The sequence below is a fragment of the Erythrolamprus reginae genome, chromosome 2 (genome assembly GCF_031021105.1).
Source record: "Erythrolamprus reginae isolate rEryReg1 chromosome 2, rEryReg1.hap1, whole genome shotgun sequence".
Taxonomy (NCBI): domain Eukaryota; kingdom Metazoa; phylum Chordata; class Lepidosauria; order Squamata; family Dipsadidae; genus Erythrolamprus; species Erythrolamprus reginae.
Genome location: NC_091951.1, coordinates 26343617 through 26355555, shown reverse-complemented (window position 1 = coordinate 26355555; position 11939 = coordinate 26343617). Strand labels below are relative to the sequence as shown.

Here is an 11939-nt window from a genome sequence, read left to right as displayed (position 1 = left end):
TTCGGTGGCATGCAGAGTTGCTTTTTTCTTCTTCCCGGGATCGAAGCAGCAGCTGGAAGGTGAGTTGAGGGCAGGTGGGAGGAGAGTCCGCGAGCAAATCGGGTTGTTTGTTTTTACTCTACGGCCTGGAAGGAGAGAAGCAGCTGGGTTGAAGCATGTCAGCTGCTATAGGTTCCCCTCCTGCCCAAATTAAACCCACACTGTGAAACTGGTGGCTGCAATATTCTGCTGGTGGGAAGATTTTAAAAGCCTCTTTCAAGTTAAGGCTGATTCTTTGGGAATGGCTTCCCTGCAGAGGTTGTGGGTGCTCCATCACTGGGGGTTGGTGACAGAGCTGGGAGGGACCTTGCAAGTCTTTTATTGAGACGCCCTGGTCAAGCAGGAGAACCAATATCATTTCAGACAAATGGCTACCCAGTCTCTGCTTAAAATCATCCAGCGATGGAGCCCCCACAACTTCTGAAGGCAAACCGTTTCACTGCTTCATTGTTCTCAGTGTCAGGAAATTTCTCTTTAGTCCTAAGTTGCTTCTCTCCCTGATTAGTTTCCATCCAGTTTCTTGTCCTGCCTTCAGGTGCTTTGGGGCAGTGTTTCCCAACCTTGGCAACTTGAAGATATTTGGACTTCAACTCCCAGAATTCCCCAGCCAGCATTCTCTGCCTGGGGAATTCTGGGAGTTGAAGTCCAAATAACTTCAAGTTGCCAAGGTTGGGAAACACTGCTTTGGAGAATAGGTTGACAGCCCTCCTCCCACACACACCTTTGTAGCAATTCCTCAAGTGTTGGAACACTGATATCCTGTCACCCCTAGTCTTTCTTTTCCCTAGACTAGACATACCCAACTCCTGCAACCCTTCTTTATATTTTAATCTCCAGCCTCCTAATACAGGTGAAACTCAAAAAATTATAATGTGCAAATGTTCATTTATTTCAGTAAGGTAACTTAAAAGCTGAAATTTAATAGATGAGAGATATTCATAACATGGAAGGCAAGATAGTTCAAGCCATGATTTGTCATAATTGTGATGACTATGAGGTATAGTTCATGAAAACTCCAAATCCCCCATCTCAGAAAATTAGAATATTACATGCAAACTTAATGCAAGAAGGCAAGATCTGGAAATACAAAGACCTATTAGATAATAAGTGGAATTTAAAAACGAACCAGGACTTGTTGGAGACAGGTATTGTTATAGATTGGGGGCAATATACACAGATAAAGTCTAGGTTTTATAAAGACAAAATAACATATATATTTAGAAAGGACAATAACATTCTAGGTAAATTATTAACAACAAATTAAAACTAGTTAATTGGAAAAACATAAATTTTTAACTAATTGTAAAAATACAGAATGGACGTTAAAGGACAATATGATTAGCTGGTGTAGAAATCTAAACAAAGAGATAGACTTAAATACTTGGGAAAAGGTATGGACATATAACTGGAGCATTTTGTTTTTCTTGCCTAAATGTAGAACCTTACTTTTTTCACCCTATAATTTTATTTTGTTACATAGCACCCATTGTTCACATTTGTCAAGATTTTGCGCCTATCTTCTGGAGTGTTGCCTGTTATCTAGGCCCTCAACAGTCTGGATTCAGGCCCGGCTACAGCATGGAAACTGCTTTGGTCGCGCTGATGGATGATCTCTGGCGGGCCCGGAACAGGGGTTTATCCTCTGTTCTGGTGCTTCTTGACCTCTCAGCGGCTTTCGATACCATTGACCATGGTATCCTTCTGCGCCGGCTGGAGGGGTTGGGAGTGGGAGGCACTGTTCTTCAGTGGTTCTCCTACTACCTCTCCGGGCGGTCGCAGTAGGTGTTAGTGGGGGGTCAGAGGTCGAACTCTAGGTTACTCCCTTGTGGGGTGCCTCAGGGGTCGGTCCTCTCCCCCCTACTATTTAATATCTACATGAAACTGCTGGGTGAGATCATCCAAGGGCATGGGGTGAGGTATCATCAATATGCAGATGATACCCAGCTTTACATCTCCACCCCTTGTCCAGTCAGCGAAGCAGTGGAAGTGATGTGCCGGTGCCTGGAGGCTGTTGGAGTCTGGATGGGTGTCAACAGACTCAAACTCAACCCTGATAAGATGGAGTGGTTGTGGGTTTTGCCTCCCAAGGACAATTCCATCTGTCCGTCCATTACCCTGGGGGGGGGGGAAATCACTAACCCCCTCAGAGAAGGTTCGCAACTTGGGCGTCCTCCTCGATCCACAGCTCACATTAGAGAAACATCTTTCAGCTGTGGCGAGGGGGACGTTTCCCCAGGTTCGCCTGGTGCACCAGTTGCGGCCCTATTTGGACCGGGAGTCACTGCTCACAGTCACTCATGCCCTCATCACCTTGAGGCTCAACTACTGTAACGCTCTCTGCATGGGGCTACCTTTGAAAAGTGTTAGGAAACTTCAGATCGTGCAGAATGCAGCTGCAAGAGCTATCATGGGCTTTCCTAAATACGCCCATGTCACACCAACACTCCGCAGTCTGCATTGGTTGCCGATCAGTTTCCGGTCACAATTCAAAGTGTTGGTTATGACCTATAAAGCCCTTCATGCCATCGGACCAGAATATCTCCGAGACCGCCTTCTGCCGCACGAATCCCAGTGACCAGTTAGGTCTCACAGAGTTGGCCTTCTCCGGGTCCCGTCAACTAAACAATGTCGTTTGGCGGGACCCAGGGGAAGAGCCTTCTCTGTGGCGGCCCCGACCCTTTGGAACCAACTCCCCCCGGATATCAGAGTTGCCCCCACCCTCCTAGCCTTTCGTAAGCTCCTTAAAACCCACCTCTGTCGTCAGGCATGGGGGAATTGATACTTTCCCTCCCCCTAGGCTTATAAAATTTATGCATGGTATGCTAGTATGTATGATTGGTTTTTAAATTGGGGTTTTAAATTAACTTAAACTTAAATATTAGATTTGTTTACATTGTACTATTATTGCTGTGAGCCGCCCCGAGTCTGCGGAGAGGGGTGGCATACAAATCTGATTAATAAATAAATAAATAAATATTCCTGCCAGTTTGATGTCATCTGCAAATTTGATAAGTTCCCCATCGATCCCCTTATCCAAGTCATTGATGAAGATATTGCAGAATACTGGGCCTAAAACAGAGCCTTGAGGTATTCCACTTCATACATTCCTCCATGTAGATGTAGTTCTGTTGCACACTATACGTTGGGTGCAGTTGGTTAGCCAGTTTTGAATCCATCTGGTGGTCCTGCTGCCCATCCCACATTTTTCTACTTTGTTTAGTAGTAGGTTGTGGTCTACTTTGTCAAAAAGCCTTACTGAAGTCCAAGTAAACCACATTGACAGCATTCCTTGGTCCACTAATTTTGTCACTTTGTCAAAGAATACTGTCAGATTAGTCTGGCATGATCTGTTTTTGACAAATCCATGTTGGCATTTGGTTGTTACTTTGTTTGTTTCTAGGTGTTCGTTAATTCATTGCACGATTATTTTTTCAAAAATCTTCCCTGGTATTGAGGTCAGGCTGGTAATCAAATCCTGGTGATTTGAATTCATCCACGGCAGGGGTAGGCAAGGTTGGCTCTTCTATGACCTGTGGGCTACAACTCCCAGAATTCCTGAGCCAATCATGCTAGCTCAGGAATTCTGGGAGTTGAAGTCCATATGTCATAGAAGAGCCAACTTTGCCTATCCCTTGTCTAGGGAAGGCAGGGATTCCTTCACCATTTTCTTCCCTATTTTACCTTCTGTTCCTAATATGTTTTTTGTGATGGTGTTTTTGATAGGTTGGACTGTTTTTTCCCTTTGTGTAAAGACAGATGCAAAAAACGTGTTGAGCAACTCTGCTTTCTCTCTGTTGCTTGTCCACCTTCTTGCCACTTTCTCCCTGCAATGAACCAAATGTTTCCTTGACTTTTTTCTTGTTTCTAACATGTTGGAAGAAGCTTTTTTTGTTACTTTTGCTTCTAGGTGTTTGCAAGATCTTTTGTTTCGTTATCTTTTCCAGGATCTTCTCAGGTAGTGATGTTAGGGTAATTTGCCTTTATTTATTTATTTTATTTATTAATTGGATTTATATGCCGCCACTCTCCGAGGACATTAGTGTTATGGATCCATTTCCACCACCACCCTTTTTTGAAGATGGGAACTACATCAGCTCTTTTCCCATCCACTGGTAGTTCCTTGTTGCGTGAAGATATTTGAAAGATCTTTGAAAGATCTGGTTCAATGGTTCTGAGATAGCATCTGCTGGCTCTTTCAAATCTGGTCCTGGTAGTTAGAACTCATCTAGAATGGACAGGTGTTATCTTACCATTTTCTTGCCTTTTTCAATTTGTATATTGTCTACCTTTTACAGTTATGTTTTTGGTAGGTTTGGCTATTTTTTCTTTTTGTCTGAAGATATATGCAAATCAGTGTTTGGAAACTTCAGATTATGCAGAATGCAGCTGCGAGAGCAATCATGGGCTTTCCCAAATATGCCCATGTCACACCAACACTCCGCAGTCTGCATTGGTTGCCGATCAGTTTCCGGTCACAATTCAAAGTGTTGGTTATGACCTATAAAGCCCTTCATGGCACCGGACCAGATTACCTCAGGGACCGCCTTCTGCTGCACGAATCCCAGCGACCAGTTAGGTCCCACAGAGTGGATCTTCTCCGGGTCCCTTCAACCAAACAATGTTGTTTGGCGAGACCCAGGGGAAGAGCCTTCTCTGTGGCGGCCCCGGCCCTCTGGAACCAACTCCCCCCAGAGATTAGAATTGCCCCCACCCTCCTTGCCTTTCGTAAGCTGCTTAAAACCCACCTCTGCCGCCAGGCATGGGGGAATTGAGATACACTTTCCCCCTAGGCCTTTAAAATTTTATGCATGGTATGTCTGTATGTATGATTGGTTTTTATATAATGGGTTTTAACTGGTTTTAGTATTGGATTATACTGTTTTGTTACTGTTGTCAGCCGCCCCGATTCTGCGGAAAGGGGCGGCATACAAATCCAATAAATAATAATAATAATAATAATAATAATAATAATAATAATAATAATAATAATAATTATTATTATTATTATTATTATTATTATTATTATTATTATTATTATTATTATTGAAAGAGTAGTGGATCCTTGGAACAAACTTCCAGCAGACATGGTTGATAAATCCACAGTAACTGAATTTAAACATGTCTGGGAGAAACATATATCCATCCTAAGATAAAATACAGAAAATAGTATAAGGGCAGACTAGATGGACCATGAGGTCTTTTTCTGCCATTAGTCTTCTATGTTTCTAATAAATTAACTAGCTCTGCTGTGTCTCTCCTGCCTGTCACTTCTAAAAAATAACTATTGAAGACCTTTTGGCATCTTTAGTTGCACAGGAAGTCCTCGCCACTTCTTCCCTAAGCCTTCAAAGTTACTATGATACAGTAGAAGGAGACGTGCACCTGGTCCACAAAATTAATGCTAAACCCAGCACTTGTTCAGTGTCCGCACTTCAGGACTGACTGTGGTTTGGAAGGTGCAGGAAAAAGAGTGCCTCAAATCACCATTTATAATGGCTGCAGCATCCCACACTCATGATCCCCATTTGTGATCTTCCCAGCTAGATTCTGATAAGCAAAATCAGTGGATAGACTGGCAGGAAATTGCAAGTCGCAGTCATATGAAATTGCCTTTAACAACCCACAATAATTCCCTTAACAACTCCATAGGAACAGATGCAAGTTGGCACTGCCATGTGGCATCATACTTAATGATTGAACTGATTAGCGACACAGATATCAGTTCCCATTGTGGTAGGTTAAGTACAGACAATCTGAGTGAGGATGTCACCAGAGCAATATAGACAGTATTTTCTACTCTTATTTGCAGCGGAGGAAAAGCGGTGCTTCAAATCTTGCACAAGCTTTCGGCATCATTTCATCAGTTAAAGCCCCCACATCTCTAAATTTAACTCAGAAGGTTCGACTGTAACCATTTTGTACATTTTGTCAGGCATGAAAGACATAGAATTTCTCCATTTATACATGTGTAGATTTGTTTGTTTGTTTGTTTGTTTGTTTGTTTATTCATTCATTCATTCATTCATTTATTCCAATACACAATGAGGGTTTTAGTGGGTATATATCTATATACACATAGTAAAATACATGATGAAGGTTATAGAGAAGATACTCATAGTAAAATATATCTAAGAAAGAATAGAAAAGAAGGTATAGTAATAGAATATATCAATGAAAGAATAGAAGAAGAGATATAGGAATAGAAGAAAGGTATAGGAGATATAGGAGAGCAATAGGACAGGGGTCGGAAGGCACTCTAGTGCACTTATACTCGCCCCTTACTGACCTCTTAGGAATCTGGATAGGTCAACCGTAGATAATCTAAGGGTAAAGTGTTGGGGGTTTGGGGATGACACTATGGAGTCCGGTAATGAGTTCCACGCTTCGACAGCTCGGTTACTGAAGTCATATTTTTTACAGTCAAGTTTGGAGCGGTTAATATTAAGTTTATATCTGTTGTGTGCTCTTGTGTTGTTGTGGTTGAAGCTGAAGTAGTCGCCGACAGGCAGGACGTTGCAGCATATGATCTTGTGGGCAATACTTAGATCTTGTTTAAGGCGTCTTAGTTCTAAACTTTCTAGGCCCAGGATTGAAAGTCTAGTCTCATTGGGTATTCTATTTCGAGTGGAGGAGTGAAGGGCTCTTCTAGTGAAGTATCTTTGGACATTTTCAAGGGTGTTAATGTCTGAGATGCAATACGGGTTCCAAAAAGATGAGCTGTATTCGAGGATGGGTAGAGATTTTTCTCTCTATGCATATATCTGCAATTATATAACATATCTCTAGCACTTCAAAATATATATGATGATAACACTTTGTATTGCGAAGAATTTGCAATTGACCCAACTAAATAACTGAATTTGATTCAATTAATATTTGAACATGGATCTCTGTAGTACTCCATTTGTCATATGAAATGCAAGTGATTGTTCTAGTATTGGGATATGTGAGCTTTTTCATTGTAATATATACTTTTTTCTTCTTTTTTCAAATCTTCTAACCATTTCATATATAATTAAAGTTACTCTTTTCTTTGAATCTTATAGACAAAGAGGATGGCAATAAGAGCACTCTGGACAACTGTAAATAACATGCAACATTGAAAAGGGAAGAAAATCTAGCCAGAAATCAAAATGTTTTCCATTTCCTTCAGAAAACCATAGAATGCTACTCGTTCTCCAGCAGCAAGAAAAAATAAGCAGATTATGCAGAACTCAAGGATACATTACATGAAAAGTGAAAGGAGATTATTTTTCATTCGGCAAAAGAGAGAAATATCTGGAACTCCGTGGAAAATAAAAGGTCAATACTAAAGTTACATAGAGCAGACAGTAATGCAGGCTCCTCCCTATGAGGAAGAAAACAGCTTGAATGAAAGGGTTGGAGTCAATTCACTGGTGAGTGTCCAGCTTGTGGCAACAGCTTCAATAACATTTACATCTTATGAGACACCAGGGAACTCACACAGAAGAGAAACATTTTGAATGTCCTAACTATGGAAAAGTCACGATTCCAGCGCGGTGATACACCAGAAGGCTCACATAGGAGATAAATGCTTTGAATGTCTTGATCATTGGGAAACTTTCAATTATAATTCCCAGTTGGTGATAGATCAGAGGAATCATCAAGGAGAGAAACCTGTTCAATATCTGGACTGTGGGAGAAGTTTCAGTCATAATTCTCGCCTGGTAATACGTCAAAGGATTCACTCCATGGAAGAACCTTATCAGTATCAAGATTGTGGGAAAGATTTCATTAGAAATTCCCACCTCCTGAGACACAAAACCATATGCACAGGAGAGAAACCCTTTGAATGTCCTGACTGTTGGAAGCGTTACAGTCAGAATTCCTACCTAGTAATACACCAGAGGACTCACACAGGAGAAAAATCCTTTGAATGTCCTATCTGTAGGAAAGTTTTTCGTGATAATTCCAGCCTGGTGAGACACCAGAGGAGACACACAGGAGAGAAACCCTTTGAATGTATCATCTGTGGGAAATGTTACAGTCAAAATTCGCACTTAGTGATACACCAGAGGACTCACACAGGAGAAAAACCTTTTGAATGTCCTATTTGTGGGAAAAGCTTTAGTGATAATTCCAGTCTGGTGACACACCAGAGGACTCACACAGGAGAGAAACCTTTTGAATGTCCTGATTGTGGGAAAAGTTTCAGTCAGAATTCAAACCTGGTGAAACACCAGAGGACTCACACAGGAGAAAAACCCTTTGAATGTCCTGATTGTGGGAAAGGTTTCAGTCAGAATTCAAACCTGGTGATACACCAGAGGACTCACACAAAAGAAAAACCCTTTGAATGTCCTGATTGTGGGAAATGTTTTAGTCAGAATTCCTACCTAGTGATACACCAGAGGACTCATACAGGAGAGAAACCCTTTGAGTGTCCTGATTGTGGGAAAAGTTTCAGTCTGAATTCAAACTTGGTGACACACCAGAGGACTCACACAAGAGAGAAACCCTTTGAATGTCCTGATTGTGGGAAAGGTTTTAGTCAGAATTCCTACCTAGTGATACACCAGAGGACTCACACGGGAGAGAAACCCTTTGAATGTCATGATTGTGGGAAACATTTCATTCAAAATTCAAACCTGGTGATACACCAAAGGACTCACACAAGAGAGAAACCTTTTGAATGTCATGATTGTGGTAAAAAATTTAGTCTCAGTTCTACACTGGTGAGACACCGGAGGACTCACACAGGAGAGAAACCCTTTGAATGTCCTATCTGTGAGAAAAGGTTTAGTGATAATTCCAGAGTGGTAACACACCAGAGAATTCACACAGGCGAGAAACCATTTGAATGTCATATCTGTGGGAAAAGCTTTACTCTGAATTCCAGCCTGGTGAGACACCAGAGGACTCACACAGGAGAGAAACCCTTTGAATGTCCTATCTGTGGGAAAAGTTTTAATCTGATTTCCAATCTGGTGATACACCAGAGGACTCACACAGGAGAGAAACCCTTTGAATGTCCTGATTGTGGGAAAAGTTTCAGTCAGAATTCCTACCTAGTGATACACCAAAGGATTCACACAGGAGATAAACCCTTTGAATGTCCTCATTGTGGGAAACGTTTCACTCAGAATTCCGACCTAGTGATACACCAGAGGATTCACACAGGAGAGAAACCCTTTGAATGTCCTGATTGTGGGAAAAGTTTTAGTCAGAATTCAAACCTGGTGATACACCAGAGGACTCACACAGGAGAGAAACCCTTTGAATGTCCTGATTGTGGGAAAAGCTTTAGTCTGCGTTCCAACCTCGTGAGACACCGGAGGACTCACACAGGAGAGAAACCATTTTAATGTCCAATCTGTGGGAAAAACTTTAGTGATAATTCCAGCCTAATGACACCTCAGAGGACTCACACAGGAGAGAAACCCCTTGAATGTCCTATCTGAGGGAAAAGTTTTAGTGATAATTCGCACCTGGTGGTACACCAGAGGATTCACACAGGAGAAGGAACCATTTGGATGCACAATCTGTAGCAAAATTTTCAGTCAGAATTCCTACCTAGCTATACACCAGAGGACTCATACCATACAGAAATCTTTGAACTGAGTTTAGAGAATGATGAATTTAGTGAATGCTTGTATTTCCTTTGTTAGTGTACTTAGAGGTATTTAGCCAAAAGGAATCTGATAGCTAAAAATAGCTTTTTAAAACATTATTACGTTAAGAAAAAGAAAAAAAGAGAAAATCCTCCAGAAGTTAAAAGTATTTTATTCAGTTGTGGAACAGTTTAGACACAGCTTGCATGGGCTTCGCGAGAAGCTACATAGTATCTGGCAATTAGCAGCTGCAGGAGAAATCCGACTCGTGTCAGGTGCGGCCTAGCTGTAATGGTCCTAAGGTAAGCGGGTAAGACATGCCCTAAAACGAAAACCTACTACTTATGTTGGGATCACAATTTCCAGTCACAATTCAAAGTGTTGTTTATGACCTTTAAAGCCCTACATGGCATTGGACCAGAGTACCTCCGGAACTGCCTGCTACCGCACGAATCCCAGCGACCGATAAGGTACCACAGAGTTGGCCTTCTCCGGGTCCTGTCGACTAAACAGTGTCGTCTGGCGGGCCCCGGGGGAAGAGCCTTCTCTGTGGCGGCCCCGGCCCTCTGGAATCAACTCCCCCCGGAGATTAGAACTTCCCCCACCCTCCTTGTCTTTCGTAAACTACTCAAGACCCACCTATACCGCCAGGCATGGGGGATTTGAGACACCTTTCCCCCAGGCTCTTTATATTTTATGTTTGGTATGTATATGTTGTCTGGTTTTAATATGATAGGGTTTTAGATATTTCTTTTTAATATTAGATTTGTTTCACTATAATACTGTTTTTATCATTGTTGTGAGTCTTCGGAGAGGGACGGCATACAAATCTAATAAATTATTATTATTATTATTATTATTATTATTATTATTATTATTATTATTAATCTAAAATAAAATAAAATAGGGTCTTATTTCGGGGAAAACAGAGGTATGTACCGTATTTTTTGGTATATAGGACACAGCTTTTTACCTTTGAAAATTGTGTCAAAAGTGGGTGCATCTTATACACCGAAGGTTGCCGCTTGTGAGCGAGTTACGGCAGCATCATGGCTAAACAGAGCAACTTGCCCATTCATGTCCAGCAGCCTCAGCCAGCGCCAGCTGCTGCACCGCCCCGGCTGCTGCTCCCACACCTCAAGCCGTCACCTGCCAGGAGTCCTATGAACTACAGGAGGTAATTGGTCCGTTGACACAGAAGGGAGCGACTTCTATTTCTTGGGGGAGTGGGGGAAGGAATGAGGGCTGCCTGACTTAGTGGGGTGGGGGACAGAGAGGAGCAAATGCTTCATCCGTCGGCTTTTACTGGTGTTTTTTCCTGTTACTAAAGCCCGGCGGCTGCAGCTGCAAACTTGACTTCCTCCTCGCTTCGCCCCTTCCTCCGTTGCAAATGTTCCATCTGTTTGGCGGTGGTGTTCTAGAACAGCGTTTCCCAACTGGTGTGCCGCGGCACACTGGTGTGCCGCGACACACCGTCAGGTGTGCCGCGGCGAGAGGCGGCGGAGGAGAGTGGGCGGATCGGGCGGGCAATGGGGCAGGGGGGAGAAGCCAGGGGCGCGTTTGGCCGGGAGTCCGGGACTGTGTGGCTTTGCGCCATGAAGAGAAAACGGCCGACTTTTCCCTGCTGCCATTTTCTCTTCATGGCGCAAAGCCACACAGTCCCGGACTCCTCGCCCCAAGGCAGGAGGCGGCGGCGGAGGAGAGTGGGCGGGCAATGGGGCAGGGCGGAGAAGCCAGAGGCGCGTTTGGCCGGAGGCACCGTGGGGAGGCAGGGGCAGGGAGGTGCGGCAGTAGGAGTAAAGGGAGCCGCGGCTGCCCCTGCCTCCCCATGGTGGCAATGGCATCGAGAGTGCTAATAGCGGCGGCGGCGGGAATAGGGGGGGGGCCTGCAAGTGGAAGCCTCAGCCCTGGAGCCCCCTCGCACCCATGGCTTCTCATCGATGCCTCTGCCTGCCCGATCCGCGGGAGTGCTAATAGCGGTGGCGGCGGCGGGAATAGCGGGGGGGGGCTCCTGCCCGCCGCTGCTATTAGCACTCCAGCGGATCGGGCAGGCAGAGACATCGACGAGAAGCCATGGGCGCGAGGGGGCTCCAGGGCTGAGGCTTCCACTTGTGGCTGTCCCCGCCAGCCCGATCCTTCCTTCTCTCAAGCTTTTTTGGGGTGCGGCTTCTTCCACAGCGGTGGCTGCAGCGGCGCTGGCGATCCGGCCGCTAGCCGCTCCAAGCGCTGTGGGAACGCCCACCCCTCTCACAGTCCTGTCCCGGGCTGTCAGTAAAGGGGCTGCTTGCTCGGAACATTCAAACTAAGGGAAACCTTCGCTGGCCTCCA

At 44.0% G+C, this 11939-nt stretch overlaps 1 protein-coding gene across 1 annotated transcript in view; it reads left to right on the top strand.

The window, feature by feature from the left end:
* Nucleotides 1–11939, top strand: part of LOC139160082 (zinc finger protein 585A-like) — a 36061-nt gene continuing 24122 nt past the window's right edge. The window contains exons 1-2 of the mRNA XM_070737616.1: nucleotides 1–59; nucleotides 7086–9300. Of these exons, the coding sequence (XP_070593717.1) occupies nucleotides 7752–9300 (1549 nt within the window). The 5' untranslated portion in view covers nucleotides 1–59; nucleotides 7086–7751. The remainder of the gene's footprint in view (nucleotides 60–7085; nucleotides 9301–11939) is intronic.